This window comes from Lethenteron reissneri, chromosome 21 (genome assembly GCF_015708825.2).
Source record: "Lethenteron reissneri isolate LAM-NWPU_2019-01 chromosome 21, ASM1570882v1, whole genome shotgun sequence".
Taxonomy (NCBI): domain Eukaryota; kingdom Metazoa; phylum Chordata; class Hyperoartia; order Petromyzontiformes; family Petromyzontidae; genus Lethenteron; species Lethenteron reissneri.
Window position 1 is genome coordinate 6,239,526 of NC_083799.1, and position 17,219 is coordinate 6,256,744.

A 17,219-nucleotide genomic window follows, 5' to 3' on the forward strand; every position below is an offset into this window, starting at 1 on the left:
TCGACGTCAAAAGCTCGGCATTGGACTTGGTGATACCAAGATCTCTGATCAAGTCGTTGAGGTAGTTTTGGTTGGGGTAGTATGGGGTTCTCTCCTCAGCTCCACCTCTGAAATTGTCATCTGGATCTACAACGTTTTCCTCGCTCTCTGACTTGCTGCTCTCTTCTAAAGACGGCTGCTCTTTTCGGAGGAGTGGGTATGGGGAGCTCATGGCAGTGTGGCACCGGGGCAATGGATGAAGGAAGGTCCGGAAACGTGATAACAGGTGCATTCTTGCCAGTCCGACATATGGAAGGGTCCACCATGCAGAAGGGAATGTTATTGACAAATATGTTGAATTGTTTTCTTTAATTGTGCTTGTGCGCCATCCACTGCCAAAAGCATCACCTCAATTTTTCGAACGCAGATTCAGATTCGGTTAGGTTACGGGCTTCTTGTTCAAGTCTTGTACGAATCCGAATACATGCGCCCGACCGGGAGCCCAATCTTCTCAGCTGTGGGTGTGCAACAAACAGCACGTGGTGGCATCGTGGAGCCCCCATTCAACTTTCGCTGTGTGGGTGAGGTCGCTCATTCTTCTCTGCTGTCTCTACAACTTTGGACGCCCCATTCCCCCAACCATGTGTGCAATCGACTCCCTGCCTCTGTTCAAAACATTTTCATCTGTCTTTCCCATGCCACATTTTAACCCCTAATTCCAACGGATGGCACGGTAGTTATTTACGAGTTCTGGTGATAATCCCTGCGTGGTCATTGTGGGTGCTTGGGTTAAGTGAATATGTTTTGTCCATTGAGACGTTTGTACCCGACTCACGGGGCTTCACCATTTCTCCATGGACCAGAGCAGAAAGTGGTACCACCTAAGCTTAGTAGTATCGATTTATTTCTACGGCCAATAAAAGTGAATTACATGATAACCCACTAATTTCAAATGATTATCACATCATTCGCAGTTGTTGGTCACATTAAGAAATTGGAACCACTAAAGTTACGTCACCTTGAGGTGGTACCGACAAGTGAAATCGTGTACGTGGTCCGGGCGGATGGACTACATGCCGTCTTGCATTGTCTCGCACAGCGAGCGAGGCCACACAATGCAATTTATAAACGGGGGATGCAAAATCCGAAAACCACACGTCGGTCATATTGCGCACACACATGGCCTGAGGCACACGCCACGGGCTGCCAGACTCGAGTTTGAATCTGTGTGATAACAAAAAACTAAACTTTGAAAGTTTTCGGTGCCACTTCAGTGCCTTTTTTAACGTGATGTAAAAACTAGATTTGTTTTAGGGCACGTATAATGATGCATCGAGTCATGGATTCGAATAGTTTATTTAACTACATGCACCAACTGTGTGTGGAAATCAGCTATTCACGACATACGCCGATTATATGTTTTTCTAATTAAATTTATTGTGTACAAATAACTCTTAGACAGACAAGAAGTGGGAAGGTCTACATATAGCTGTGAAATTACAAGAGGCTATGAACTATGCTAATATAACCTCAGTGTAGCCATTCTATCTCGATACCAGTGTATACATGCAATTTGTTGACGTTTTTGGTTGTGGGAGCATGGATGAATGCAAATAACAAATTACACATATAGCAAAACTATGACCACTTCACCTATGGAAGATAAACATGCAAAACTACTCTATACTTTTGTAGTGTTGTTCTATGGAGGCACACACTTGAAGTCGGAGGCACCACGTTTATTTAACGACCCAAACGTACACTTCATCCACTTTAACGGGGTTACTAGATAACCGAGTCAGGCCAGCGACGCCTGCCTGACCCACGACGCCGAGCGTGACGAGAACCGAAGACCGACGAGATGCGGTACCCAGGCTTGATTCCACAGACGAGCCAAGAACGCTTTCGGGACTGCCCCTTTATGCTCCTGAGCGTGGCCTCGCTCCGCCTTCGGCCACGTCCCCTTCGAGACCTTTCCCGAAGGACCTCGATCGAGCATCACGTGTCCCTCAAGCCCCCCTAGGGCCCCCTTTACTGCCCTGTCCCAGTCACGTGCACTCTAGGGTTCACTCAGACTACCATGTCCTGACTTGCCCTCTCTCAGGCCGTCACCAGGAGTATGCCCCTCTCGGGCCCGTTCGCATGCCGCGCTCACTCTAGCCCCAGAGAGAAGTTCCAGACGCACAGTAGCATTCTTATGACAGTGCCTGGCGCTAACACCATAGTGACACCATTTACGTCACTACACTTTCATGGGAACATTGACTTTTATTGGTCGTGTGCCTAGTTATTGACTGGCCACGTTGTAGGTAAGATAAGTATTATTTGTGTTAAATTTTTATCGCATACAGCAGAAGGAAATGCACACACCTCAAATATTTGTGTGATATGTGTTGTGACCTGTTGTACTGTTTAGAACAAGAATAAAACCCTGACCTCTGTGACATTTATTCATTTTTTCCTCAATAAATATAAATACGTCACTGCAGACAAACCAGTTTTTTTTTAATAAAAGAAATGTCAGCGCCAATAACATTTACATTGTCTTTGAAATGTTCATGTGCGCGTACGTAATGTGCCATCCGACTGAGTGACACCGTGGGTAGAACCCTGGACCTACAGTGAAACGTTCGTGAGTTGATATCCCTAATTGGGAGTCGCTTCAACCCATCATGCCACTATGGTCGATAAAATAGGCGCACTTTGTGAAAAGTCGATGGTCAGTAGGCGTCCTTTGGATAAACCGCTTCGTGCCATATTAAGGCAGAATTTGTAAGCTTACATGCGAATAATTATTACTCCAATGCAGCATTTCCCGAACGTTGCTCATTCACGCATCATATTTTAAATATTACATAACCCCCTAAAGAATTTGAACTAAATGACATTTAAAAACCAAAAAAAAATCAGCATTCAGAAATCCAGTGGTTGAAATTCCAGTTACTATAAAACTAAATTGAATGCACGGTACAAAATTAAAACACTTAGAAATTATGCAGTCTTGGATTCAAGGCCGTGACCCGCAAAGCCAAGTTGAGGCCAAGGTTTGGAGCCCTTAAAGTCGAGGCCAGTGTCAAGGCGAGTTAAGGCCGCATCTTCGGATTACTATACAGTGAGCAAAGTTCGTGTTGCAGTCGAAAAACTAACCAAACAATCGAACGCAAAACATATAAATTGCAATTTATTAATCTCCTCAATAATGTATATTGGTGGGGGGGGGGGGGGGGAACATTTCATTCAAATTAGCTGTCGGTCAATATATGGATAAAAAACATAGAAGTTGTTATGAGAAAGTACACACGTTCAGTTGAAAACGTATTTATTTAGAAGTGCTTTTTGTGTTTAGTTTGTTGTCCTTACCCCGAACCTTGGATTAGCACGGTTGGTTATGTACGGTGCGAAATAAGTTCAACACACACGGTACATAAATACAACATACATATGAAAACTAAGAATAGGCTTTACCCTTTTTGACAATAAAACAAGTGTTAAAATGTTCAAACACCAAATATAAACCTTTTGCAAGGAATCAAGTCTGCATTAACCGCACGTACTTGTGGTGAACTTGCAAACAAAACATGCTCTTATAATATATGCATTGTCTTTGAAACTGATTGGCCTACATCAGAGAAAGCCTTCTTTATGACCTAGTCTCACCAGTGTCAGACCAGAGAACGTCAAAAGTCGATTCACGTGCTTGGCGCTTGAATCGCAGTTTGGCAACTGTGCCTTATATACATTCCACCCCCCTTTTCTCCTCCTGATCGTCGTGTGTAAAGCCATGCCTTCCGCACATCAAAGCTCCCTGAAGCATCTTGCAGCATTCCATATGGACGACTCTACTGACAAGTGAGGGCGAAACTGAGGGCGAAACTTGTCTCGCGTTGTGCCTGTTTGTCACTGCTGCCTAGTCGGTTATTCTAATTTTCCCAATTAATTTGTGGTGGCCTAAGACAAAATTACCACAATGCAGTTCCTCCAAACGGGTGGTTTCACATAATGTGTATTGCTGAGAGCTTTTAAAATATATTTGCCATGCATTTTTTTCTGCCGACACTAATTTCTCCGCTGTGATGGGTTTTTGAGTCATTCACAGATATGAGCCACCAATGATGACGGTTAACACCATCCCAATACGTATTTAGCAGGGACAGCATGCCTATTGATAGTTACATTGCACATCGTGATTATGCTCGATGGACGTTTGTAATTAACTGCTGGACACAAAACAAAGGATCAAACACAGGAATTATAGACTTGGCTTTTGATCTATCCCATGCCACCCTTCTCAATCCAGCAATGGATTAAGGCCTCTCCATGCCATGTCGTTCATGGTGGGTTTATGATCATACTGCACCACGCTGGTCAATACTAAGTTGATGATTGGGGTGGTTGTTGACTAGTTTGATATAGTTTACCCCCTGATTTTAGCTGTGGTCGGAAATCAAACTCGGGTAGATGAATTAATGGCACAGCACACTAATCACCACACCACCGCTGTACCCCAGACAGGTTGTCTGCAAGCCGAGTCGCCCTCCAAAAATTGCTCTTTCGCTCAATGGGCTTTACTCGGGAAATAAACTTCTGATTCTGATTTCAAGGATATAATTTAAAAAATCTTATCGGAATAATTCAAGGTTGCTGTTTTAGGCTCAACACTCATCCAACATCAAACCTATATCTAATTTACAGAAAATTACCTTTAAGCGTACCGACAGTAAATTGCAACTGTATGTATGTTGAAATTATTTCGCACCGTACGTAGGCAGCCGTGCTGTCAACGCCGTTTGGAGAGGGATGAAGAAAGCGGTTCCTTTCCTTATTTCCCACAGCGAAAAAAGCCAAGATACTTCAGATATTTCATCCCTATTTTTTGTAAATACATAATATCGAAAAGAAAACGTCAAGAGGAACACACCGCTGTTCTAAACTAAACTATTTTTTTTTTATTTTAGCAGGTAAGGACCCACTGAGTTGTATAGCTTTTTTTCAGGCGTGACCTGCCCACAAATGATAGCACAATAAAGTGGCTTATCATGTGGAAATGTAGAGCAGCCAAATACTCTAAACGCACCTTTCTAAATGAGGAAGGAAAAACCAAAGGACTGGGAGAAAAATCCACGCGATGACGGGGATATAATTCAAACTCAAAATATACAGGCGTCTTAGTCGGGATCGAATCCACGACCTCTTGTATACCAGGCGAGGTAGTTAACATTTGCCTAGCCACCGCGGCGCCCCTAATGCTATCGGAGGGACCAACCGGTGTGTTCAAGTTTTACTTTGTATTTATTTTCCATTCCCTATGTGAGAGGCAGGAAATGGAAGCTGACAAGAAAGCCTGAGGCCAGATATCGGTAATGAGAGATCCAAAAAATATAAATGATAAACTTATTTTAGAAAGCCATTGTTTTATTTTCATCAACATACACTTTAAACAGTGTAACATATCTGGAACAAACGTACGAACGAGGGATTCAACTGGACTGATAAAATGATAAAAGCTGAACTTTAAGATCTTGTTAAAGAGGCTATTTTTTACCATAGCCAGAGGCAGTTGCGATGAAACCTTTTTAGAGAAGCTGTCTTGTGATGGGAGATCTGGAGAGCCAGCGGTGGGCGTTGCGTTTAAAACTGGTTGATCCAAAAACTCGCAAGCAGGCTGGGGCTTGACAACCGTCGGGGTTCAAGTTGGGTTGCGATATAAGATTCTACAATAATTGTTTCGTCCAGTTTCAAGAAAAAATAACAATATTTACATTTCACAATGGAAGTTACAAGAAAGCTTTTATCTCCATGAAATGTGTACTTTGTACATATTTTTCAGGGTAACTGACAGCATCATTGGTCTTCTTTAATTGTATACTTAATTGATTAATCAATGTTTCACTGACGGCAGGCGCATCATGATAATTATAGTATGCATAGTTACAATGATTAGAAGACTAATGGCAGGTTTATCTTGAGGAGTTAACTGCAATTGAATAACTTTTAAAGTTTCAACTTATCTTCATTTGTATTGAAATTACATCACCGTACAAAAACTCGGTGACAAAAATGTGAAACACACTTACAAAGGTATGAGAAAGTGATATCGATCTAAACTAAGTGTTGTGGGTTTACTCTCCAACACACCGGTGTGCTGAAATAGTAACATTACTGGCACGTTTTTTTTCCCCCTGACAAACCTTACTCATTGGCTGTGTCGGGTGGTGACGGGTCGCGAAAGCCGACGTGTTCAACTTCAAGTGTAGAGTTCGCCATATTTGCCCATATCTCCGACCGTTTACATTAATCGGCCTACATCCTTCATAAAATGGACATCGTGTATCGCTATGAAGGGTCAAGGTATACAGCCATTAAATTGCTTGTCCACACCACTGCTGGCAGAATGGCCGCCAATAAAGGCATCTCAAGAGGGTGTCCGGTCTACTCTTCCACACTGACCAGACGTGTTGGAAGGGATGAGAGTACCCACTCGTCGTTATTCCGCCACGTGCGACTTGCCGATCCGCTAACCGTGCTGTACTGTTTGTGAGTGTTGCCGGCTTTCCACGAGGACCCCGTGTTCCACAACAGGCTGTGGAGGGTCATGCTGGCCACGTGCAGGGCTGCCACATCTTCCCGTTCCGGCGGGAGAGTCGGCAGTGCTGGCGACAGCTGGTGGAAGTCAGTAACGGAGATCCACCTCCCGTCTCTGCTGGTGGTGGGGGGGGCATTGTTCAACACTCCCCATAAGCGGTGCTGTGGGCTCGCTGCCCTGCTGTGTAGCCCAAAGGAGTGGGATCTTCAGGTACGTGGCGGCCTAAGAAATGCCCAAAACATCAAGATGGCCAGCAACAAACAGCACTAGCAATGTAATAGATAAGCGTTAACACCTTCCATGATCCGTGATCGAGTTTTTCTTTGTGTTAGATCGCGTAAATATAAATGCGTCGTTAAACCCGCCACCACGCGACACAGAAATGAGTATGGTCTGTCACGGAAACAAAACGTGCCAATTCATTACTAGTTCAGCACACCGGTGTGTTGGAGAGTGAACCCACAACGACCTTCCATGATCTGAGCGAGGTTTAAAGAGTTTTGGAAAGTAAATTACGAATGAGATTACGTCACACGTAATGAGATGGCATCGTACGTGATACTTGTTTAATATCCAGGCACACCAAGTCATTATGACTCTAGCTGCCTCCACAGTGCTGGATCACAGGTGTGCGCCACCACCACCACCACCACCACCACCAAATAATGGTTTATTTCGCTATGTTTTGGACATCCCTTTGATATATCTTCCCAGTTGTCTTAAGGGTAAATCCTTAGTTGATATATATTTAAAAAAATACCTTATTGACATAAGGTCATCTTTCTGAGAGTTGTGACCACCCACCCCAAAAAATATAGGCAGACTGATAGAGCTATTGCTTTGATGCTTTCAACCTTAATGAGAAAGTGTTCATAAAATCGACCGAAGCTGTGTTACCCATGGGTTTATATTTAGAGGTGTAGAATATTTTTTACCCTATACAGTACGTTATTTACAGTATACTCATTTTCATATGAGTGAATGTATACATCAGATTTTTTTGCTAAACAACACACCATATCTTCATCAACAAAAATAGAGCAAATCGCCAAGTCAAAGTGTTTAATTTGCTGTGGATAATGCCGCTCCCACGTTGTATTCCTCCACCGTGGAGCCGTACTGCCGCTGGAAAAGCCGCGTGTGGTACTTGAGCTCCGGCAGCAGCATCCGCAGACACCAGCTCGCGTGTGCGAAGGTTCAGGCCGCTCCTCATGTTGTAGCCCAGGACGACCACAGACCCCGGAATATACGGCATAATCTCGCTCTGGTTGACCATTCCTGCCTCCACCTCGTTTGCCACGCACTCCTCCCTGCGGGCCCTCACCTTCCTGCGCAGGGCGTCCACCTCGCGTCGCATTCGCCCCACTCCGAACGCCTCCACCTGGCGCTGAAAACGACGCGAGAAGTGTTCGTACAAAGCCACGTCCAGCGCGTTCCAGCGCCGGATCATCTCGGTCAGACTGTTGGTTCTTTCGCTTGAACGACTTATTTGTATGAGTCTTGGCACGCTTGTTGGTGGATAGATAGACCACATCCTCCATCTCCCAGCCCAGCATCTCCTTCGCCAAGATCATGGACTCGTCAAATCGCTCGGTGATCATGACCAGGTCGAACTTGGCATCTAGTTCTGCTAAGCCAAAGGCAAATTCATCACTCGACACACTTATGTTGGGAGTTATCCCAAAATCAAATGCCATGGGATTTCTGACTAAAGGCGCGGGCATCTTTTCAAATTTATAAAATGTCTCAGCGTTTTCAAGAAAAGTCTTTAGGTGGTCCCTGCCATAACTATGTTTTCCTGCCACATCAAAAGCAGATACCACGCTCTCATAGTAATAGAACACGGACTCAAAATTATTTTCTGGGCGGCGAACAATGGACAGGTAAATGGCCATGGGACTCATCACGCGAGCCACCTCATCCTTCTGGAAGCGCATGTGGCTGGACAGGATGTGGAAGCGACCACCGGCAGCATGCGGTGGCAGAGGAGCCACGAATGAGGCCATGAAATCTTGCGGGTAGAGGAATTGGTACGTCATGTAGGGGAAGGCGAACGTCAGATTGTGCTTCTCACCGAAGCGAAACAGGATGTTCTGGAAGGTGCTGCTCGCCGTTTTGTGAGTCTTCAGGAAGACAACGTCCGTGTGAAGCACCGTGGGATGGATGTGTTTCTCCTTCTGGAAGATCTTCACCAGGATGGATACGTCCAAGAAGGGTTGATTTTCGCTGATGAAAGTTGGAGACACGGGGAATAGAACAGTTTGACTATTTGAGGAGAGAAGGCCAACTGCCAAAAATTGTTGGCTTATTGTAAACGGTCGCAATAATTATCATTCGCAGATGGCGCAATTATGTATGGCCCCAAGCAGTGATAGGGAGCTCCAACTATATTTTACCTGTCATAAAATATGTATCCCTCATCTCATATGAATACATCTATCCTATACTATATGTATAAAAATATACATTATTATCTTTTCTGAAAACACTATACTTCTTATGTTTTTTTAAATACCGGTACATATTTCCCCTCTACAAACACCTATATTTTCTCTATCTCTTCGACGAATAACGTAGCACTCTCTTCTAACTTAAATACATGATTCCCACTCCTTTCCAATGTATACATGTATTGCATTTCTGTCATATATCTTCTATCTGGCATCAACAAATATTGATCTCTCATCACTCTGCATCTCCTATCTGCCTATGAATACATTTATCCAGATAGAGGTGCCTTCGAACACACGGCGGCACTCCCAGGACCTATCGCATCTTGAAAAGTGGATGCGTGTAGACCAGGGGTCGGGAACCTTTTTGACTGGGAGAGCCATAAAAGCCAAATATTTCTAAATATATTGCATTGAGAGCCATATAGTATTTTTAACGTATAATAACTTAAATATGTATTACTTTTAATGCGACTTCTGGTGCTGCATGGTTTTGCTGATGGCCTTGTAGTCTGGTTCGTACGTGGTGAGGTTGAGCTTCATGCAGGCGTTGAGGCCCCGTGACCCGTGAAATTTATCTTCAAAACTAATTTCTGTTTACTTTAAAATTACACAGTATTATTAAGCAATATCACAAGTATTTTAAAATCAGTTCCAAACTGATTTTTGTATTTTTTTTCATCAACTCAAAATTGTCTGGGAGCCATATGCCGTCACCAGAAGAGCCATATATGGCTCGCGAGCCATAGGTTCCCGACCGCTGGTGTAGACGCTATATGAGTTATAATTACTGTCATTACCGTCAAGCGTGCGGATATATGCCCAGCAGCTAAATGCCCGCGTCGAGTTCCGCCAGCCAGGAGAGGGGCCCCCTATAGAGAACCCAGACTCTTATCAATGCCCTGGCACTCGTTATTAAATGGGCCCTAGTCCCTCATGGATGCCGGTGGATGTCCCCCCTAAACCTGACCTCCCCTAACCCCCCCCCCCTCACCTCGAGATTAGTTTTTTGGATTGGATTCTTCGTTCCTCTTTCTAACTCTCTCCCATGTTTCCCGACCCTTGATCTCCCCCTTCTAAAGCCGAATTTTCATTAAAAAAAACACATTTAAACGTCCGATACATTCAAATTATTTCTTGGTACGCAGAATATCTTACGAATACATTGCCTGTCTCCACCGAATACATTTAAATTCCGTCATCTCTACGCTATCTCTTATAGCTTATATATCTCATGCTTTGTGAATACATTGATAAGGTGCCAAAGTAAGCGCTGCTTGAGGCCCCAAATGCGTTCGCTCGTGTCATATAAGATTTGTTCAACATTTATTTATCGTGCTGTGACAGCAGGAATTGAACAATTCAAACTGATCACAACATTGAATTCGCATTGAGGCACTGGTGCTCAACTCCGGCTTACAACCCTGAGCCAAGTGGCGTAAAATCCACATTCCTATCCCGAGGACGAATCACTACATAGCACAATCACTGTTGATCTCCCACTGCCTTCCGATTTAGCGAGCAGCTAGCGGTACCTCTGAGCCCGGGCTACACGAAGTTTAATATTATTTAACGTCTAAATGTAAATCACCAACATCCCGACTCTCAACCCAGAGGAATGACGACGATGTTAACTTCAACAAGATATGAACCCCCACAACAATGGCGAACTGACCTTGAGAACGTGATGAGCAACAAGCAGCCAATTGCAGAAACCACCACCAGGGCCACGAAGGCAAACGCGATCGAACGTCCAGTGGCCATCTCGCGTTTGGGGGCCGAGGCTCCACGAGTCGGAAAATGATCGGCTGAGCCACACCCCTTGTCTTAAATATTACCTGCTGGGCGTGATTCTATTTTAGGGGTAAGATATGTTGAGCGTAAAGTACTGATAATATATTACATCCTACATGTGTAATGGTCCAGAAAGAGTATAATGCGCATTTTTCTTCTTCTCATGTGCTATAAAGAAGAGCCATTGCCCTAAACGTCACTGATTCTTTACTATTCTCCTTTTAAGGCACTTTTATTGACGAACTATGTGTTTTGGTTATTTGTAATGAGTTGCATTGCCAACGCTGTATCACCAAATGATTTGTTCTGTCACGCATCTCTCAGTTAACGCGAGGAAGGGAAGTGAGCACTTGATTACGTGCACAACACCAACACACAATGCCCCCCACACGAACACGGCGCGCTCGCACACCTGAACAGACTTAGCAATGCTCCGATGCGACGAGAACGCGCCACGAACACACGCGCACACGTCCGTGTACTACAACAACAACTGCCATTCGCCACTAAGTGGAGGTGACGTTAACAAAAGGTCTGTGAGGATGCGGTAATGAGTCGTGTGCTTGCGAATCTGGTAGTCGGAATCACGAGAGGTGTTGTTTTGCCACCAATGAGCCTGGTGGTGGCAAATTGGATGGAGCGCTTTGGTCTTAGGTGCTATTCCAGCACCGCGCTGTGCGTTCATGCCTGGGTCGTCGCGGCCCGCGTTCGGCAAGTCCCCCTGCAAGCGGTCAGCGCGCCTCGATGGGGCTACCTCGCCTCGCCCCTCGTTCGACCCGAGGCAGTTCCCGTCGCAGTAGCTCGGCGGAACGTGTGCACAGGGGAGGGTTGTTCTCTGCTACCCGTGCTGCTCGTCTGCCCGTTGGCCACCCTCACCCTGTGTGTGTATGATATTTGCTTCATGAGTAAAGCAAGTGCCCATGCATTGCAATGGTGAGCTACTGAATTAAGAGTTTCATGATTGATGATCTCAGACTGGACAGGGCCTCTGCACACACGCCGTGGCTGATAGGGAACCCGTTAAGCAGGGCCCCGTGACTGGGAATGGCAGGTCAAAGCCAGGGAGACAATTACGGGCAGATCTCGCTTAGCGCTCCAAGATGCGTTGATGGAGAAGTGAGTGCTAATTGATTAGGCACTAAAAGTGGTCATTATACCATTGTATATATGGTGATGCGTTCTCGACAGCGTAATTTAAAATATTTGTTAAAACCCCTTCTATAGTAGGAATAAAACTTAATTAAGATTCATAAGCCTTAATTACTTTCACTTTCAAATTTACATAAATGTATAACTGCACAATAAACTTTAGAAGGCACTTGGTATTTTTGATTATTGTTGTTGTTTTTATTAGCAATATTGATTGAAAACGTATATACAGGAAACACGAGCGTTTTTTTCCCACCTCTTTCTCTTCCACATATGGAAAAAATATTGCCCCTATCGGGTGCCTTAACATCTATATTTAAGTATTCAAAATCCCAAATATTGCATTATTAATTCTTCCAACTATAAGACAGACAGTAAAATTAGTTAATCAAATACAATGATATTTGGAAAATTTTAAAAATGCACTGCGCCAGATAAAACAGTGGGCTCAGTGTAAACAGATCATGCATGCCATTCCTCGGAGCTACGGAGAGAAATGTCACATCATGGTCACGGCGAGTACGGTCATGAGGGATTTCTAATCAGTGCTGCCCTGAAAACAGCAGTTCTAAAGTGTTATACATGTCTTTGAAGAACCCGTGCTCTTGGACACCTGGGTACTCCAGGTGCTCTGATTGTGCTCTTATTTATCACGACTATTTAACTTTTATTTTCTACATCAGGCAAAATGAAGGCTTCAAACCAGTCAGAAAGATCTCTTCGGCATTCCACACGTGGCGACGATCAGCTGTAAAGGTATACGATAACCTCGGCTTAAACTCTATTTATGACTATACTCTCTGATTCTTTCGGTAAAGTCACGTAGATAGAAAAATAACAAAAGAAAACACGACGTTTCGGTAGCAACACAAGCGCCCGTCTTCAGGTGAGAAAATGATCTGCTGTTGTGGCTTTATATAGGCACGGGAGGGGGGGAAGGAGGGGGAAGGAGGGGGAGGAGTTTTTGTAGAGTCGTGGCTGCAGGAGTTCACGGGGGAGAGGGGGGAGGGTTTGTGGCGTGCAGAGACGAGTGGGGCTGGAGAAATTAACATGTCAATGAGCTTGAATTAGTAACCGGATACCAAGACGACATGGGTGGGTGAGTGAAAATATCGCAGTTAAAACTTGACGATGTTTATCATGTCCTTCCAATGATTGCTCAATCTGAATCCATCTTCTCGATTAAAGTTTTGTCTGTTTGTATATCTGGATGGCTTCATGAACAAATCTCTGATGGTAGCCCGAGGGTTTGCAGAGCACCTTGGTCTCGTAGAATACAATGTCATGTGTGCCCACAGCGTTGAAACAATGATCCGCCACTGCCGAGGTGTTGGTTCTGCCGTGTTTCAAATCCGCTTTGTGTTGGCGAACCCGGTCAGAGACACGTCGCTTCGTTTCACCAATGTAACTGCTGCCGTAGACACAACTCAGCTTATAGACACCAGGACATTGCATGTCCGGAATCGCATTCTTCACCGATGGGATCAAATCACGGATTTTGTATACTGTGTGACTTTACCGAAAGAACCATAGAGTTGGGATTCCTGCAGCCACGAAAGCTTCAAATCAAGACTATTTATGACTTTTTAAAGGTATTTTAACATATTTTAAAGTATTAAGTATAACTAGAAGGGGTGATTGCCGAAGGCTGAGGGAAGGCGTGATTCTAGGAGATGGAGCAATTACATCAACTGATTTGAAGGCGCTCGATGGATCATTATATCTCAAGATCGTGAGAGACGATGGCGGCTTGTTGATGACATCAGCGATGTGTTTCAGCGGTTTCATTAAGATTTGGGTTTATATTTGGTCGCCCGTCTTTTGTATTTCTCCACCGTGGAGCCGTACTGCCGCTGGAAGAGTAGCGTGTGGTACTTGAGCTCCGGCAACAGCAGCCGGTGACACCGCTCGCGTGTCAGTGGGTCCAGGCCGCTCTTCATAATGTAGGCCAGGATGACCACAGACTTTGGAATATACGGCATCATATCTCTCGCTTTGATCTTTTTCGCATCCACCTCGCTCGTCACGCACTCCTCTCTGCGGGCGCTCACCTCTCTGCGCAGGGCGTCCACCTCACGTCGCATTCGCCCCACTCCGAACGCCTCTACCTGGCGCTGGAAGCGACGCGAGAAGTGTTCGTACAAAGCCACGTCCAGCGCGTTCCAGCGCCGGATCATCTCGGTCAGACGCGTGTCCTCTCGCTCGAGTGGCTTATCGTTATGAGTCTTGGCACGCTTGTTGTTGGATAGGTAGACCACATCCCCCATCGCCCAGCCCAGCATCTCTTTAGCCAAGATCACGGACTCGTCAAAGCGCTCGGTGATCATGACCAGGTCAAACGCGGCATCAAGTTGCGCTAAGCCGGAGCGGAATTCACGACTTGACACGTCAGCGTTGGGGTTGAGTCCAAAATCAAACGCCATGGGGTTTCTGCCGAAGGGACCGCGCTTTCTGTTCCGTTTATAAAACGTCTCGGCGCTTTCGAGAAAGGTCCTGAAGGGGTCTTTATTAATGCGGTTGCTGTGGTTTTTTGCTGCTATAAACGCACGGTCATTGTTCTCATAGTAATGGAACACGGACTCGAAGTGTGTGTCTGGGCTGCGCACGATGGATAGGTAAATGGCGTTGGGACTCATCACGCGTGCCACCTCGGCAATGTTTAAGCGCATGTGGCTGCACAGGAAGTGGAAGCGGCCACCGGCAGCATGCCGTGGCAGAGGAGCCACGGATGAGGCCTTGAAATCGTACGGGTAGAAGAATTGGTATGCCCCATAGGGGAAGGCGAACGTCAGGTTGTTCTTCTCGCCAAAGCGGAACAGGATGTTCTGGAAGGTGCTACTGGCCGTCTTGTGAGTCTTCATGAAGAATATTTCTGTGCGTAACTCCCTGGCGGTTTTATCCTTCGTCTGAAAGATCGTCGTAAGCGTCCAGATGCCCCTCACGCTTTGAAGTTCTCTATACAATGTTGGAGACACGGGGAACAGAAAAGTGTGACTAGTTGAGGGGAGAAGAAGGCCAACTGCCCAAATATTTTTCTTATTGTCAATCATTTTCAGATTACGTAATTGCGTATGGACCTCAACATCGTAAAGGAGCTCCCAACTATCTTCAACCTCCAATTGAAATACATCTCCATAATCTAAATATCTTCTACCAATAACATAGCTCTCCTGTCTCTCTTGTAGCTTGCATACATACATCTCACTCCTATCCCATGAATACGTACCTTTTTATTTTGAATACATTATCTCTAATATCATGCATCAATGCCTTGGCACATCGTTGCTGAATGAGCCCTAGTAGTTTATGGATGCCCTGAGAGATGTCCCTCCCCTCCTTCGAGATTCGTTGTTTGGTTTGGTTTGGGTTCTTCGTCCCTCTCTTCCTCTCCTTTCTCCCATGCTTCCCTGACCCTGACCTCCCCCTTCTTAAAGGCTAATTTAGTGTTTCATTTAAAAGCGTATTTTTATGCGATTGCATTTAGACGTCTGAAACACCAAACCCGTTTTTGGTGGACAGAAAATCTTATAAATGCATTGCCTGTCTCCTGTAATCTCTGTGCTATCTCTAATCGCGTATATACATTTTTAATGCCTTTATGAATACATTGATAGGAGGCCAAAATAAGTGCTGTTTGAGGTCCACAATGGGTTATGCACTGTCATAGATTATTATATATTAAAGTATATATTGTCGTGATAGTCCATTGCTAATGATAATTAATATTTTAATACACACTTTGTTATCAATCGTTATAACATTTGTTCAACCTATATTTTTACGTGAATTAGCATTGAGGCACTGGTGCTCATCTCCGGCTTACAACCCTGAACCAAGTGGCATAAATTCCACATTCATATCGCGGGGCGAGTATCTCCATAACACAACCACTGTTGGTTACCCCCACTGCCTTCTGATGGAGCGAGCAGCTCGCGGTACCTCTGAGTCACGGGGCCCGGGCTACACGAAGTTTAATATAATTGAACGTCGACATGTAAATCACCAAGATCCCAATCATCAACCCAGACGAATTACGATGTTAACTTCAACAATATATGAGCAGCACTCTTGATTTATAAAAATAAAAACCCCACAACAATGGCGAACTGACCTTGAGAACGTGATGAGCAACAAGCAGCCAATTGCAGAAACCACCACCAGCGCCACGAAGGCAAACGCGATCGAACGTCCAGTGGTCATCTCGCGTTTGGGGTCAAGGACCAAAGAGTCGGAAAATGATCGGCTGAGCCACCACACCCCTTGTCTTAAATATTACCTGCTGGGCGTGATTCTATTTTAGGGGTAAGATTTGTTGAGCGTCAAGTATTGATAATAACATCTTACGTAAGTAATTGTCCAGAAATAGTATAATGCGCATTTTTCTTCTTCTCATGTGCTGTGAAGAAGAGCCATTGCCCGAAACGTCACTGATTCTTTACTATTCTCCTTTTAAGGCACTTTTATTGACGAACTGTGTGTTTTGTTTGTTATTTGTAATGAGTTCCATTGCCGTCATGTAAAACTGGTCCAACATGATTGAAATTATTTGTTCTGCTTAAGAATTGCTTATTTGCATGTCCTACATTTTACTTTGGAATTCGTGTCTCTTTGTGCTCTCTCATTTGCACAAGCTCGTTGGCTCTGCTGGCCACAGTGTAAGAGTACATACATTTCATACCGTACATCGTAAATGATAGATTGTACACTCATGATACTATGTATGTTGCATTGGGTATTGATTTCATGTAGCCCGCATGCCCAGTCACAGCATGCCCAAGCAGCTTCTGTTTGGCTGGATAGAGCGGGCGAAACGGGCCTGGCACAGGCGAGAGAAGATATGGACTGATGTGGTACGGAAGGATGTGGAGCTGATTGGACTTACAGGTACCAGCGGTGAAAAGATCGGCGTCTGTGGAGGAGGTTCGTGAATTACGCTACTGGGCAGTTAGATGCAGTTGTCCCCCATCAACAATAGAGGGCAAAAGAGGGACGCTTACATCAATGAGCAGAGCGTCGGGCGGCTAAACGCAGAAAGTTGCCACAGTGAGGAGCATAGATGGTGCATCTGCCCAGTCATCTCAGTCAACTAATGGTGACTGGGTCTGGCCCGTGGCTCCCTGCCAGCAGGCAGTCGACACTTTACGTGGCCTCAAAGTCCACCTAGCATGACATAAGCGCCGCCGTGGTAACGTCACCGCCACTTAGTGGCGAAAGGCGGTTGTTGTTGATTCCAACCAAGGACATGGCGTATTCCCATGTTGCAT

At 45.0% G+C, this 17,219-nt stretch overlaps 1 protein-coding gene and 1 pseudogene across 1 annotated transcript; both read right to left on the bottom strand.

The window, feature by feature from the left end:
• Window positions 1-7,492: 7,492 nt before the first annotated feature.
• Window positions 7,493-10,788, bottom strand: LOC133344975 (galactosylceramide sulfotransferase-like; annotated as a pseudogene).
• A 2,804-nt stretch (window positions 10,789-13,592) lies between these two features.
• On the bottom strand, window positions 13,593-16,155 carry LOC133344935 (galactosylceramide sulfotransferase-like). The gene is made up of 2 exons (XM_061555264.1): window positions 16,067-16,155; window positions 13,593-14,910 (listed from the first exon to the last, which is right to left on the bottom strand). The coding sequence occupies exons 1-2, from the start codon at window positions 16,153-16,155 to the stop codon at window positions 13,743-13,745; spliced, it is 1,257 nt and encodes a 418-aa protein (XP_061411248.1). The 3' UTR covers window positions 13,593-13,742.
• Window positions 16,156-17,219: the final 1,064 nt, after the last annotated feature.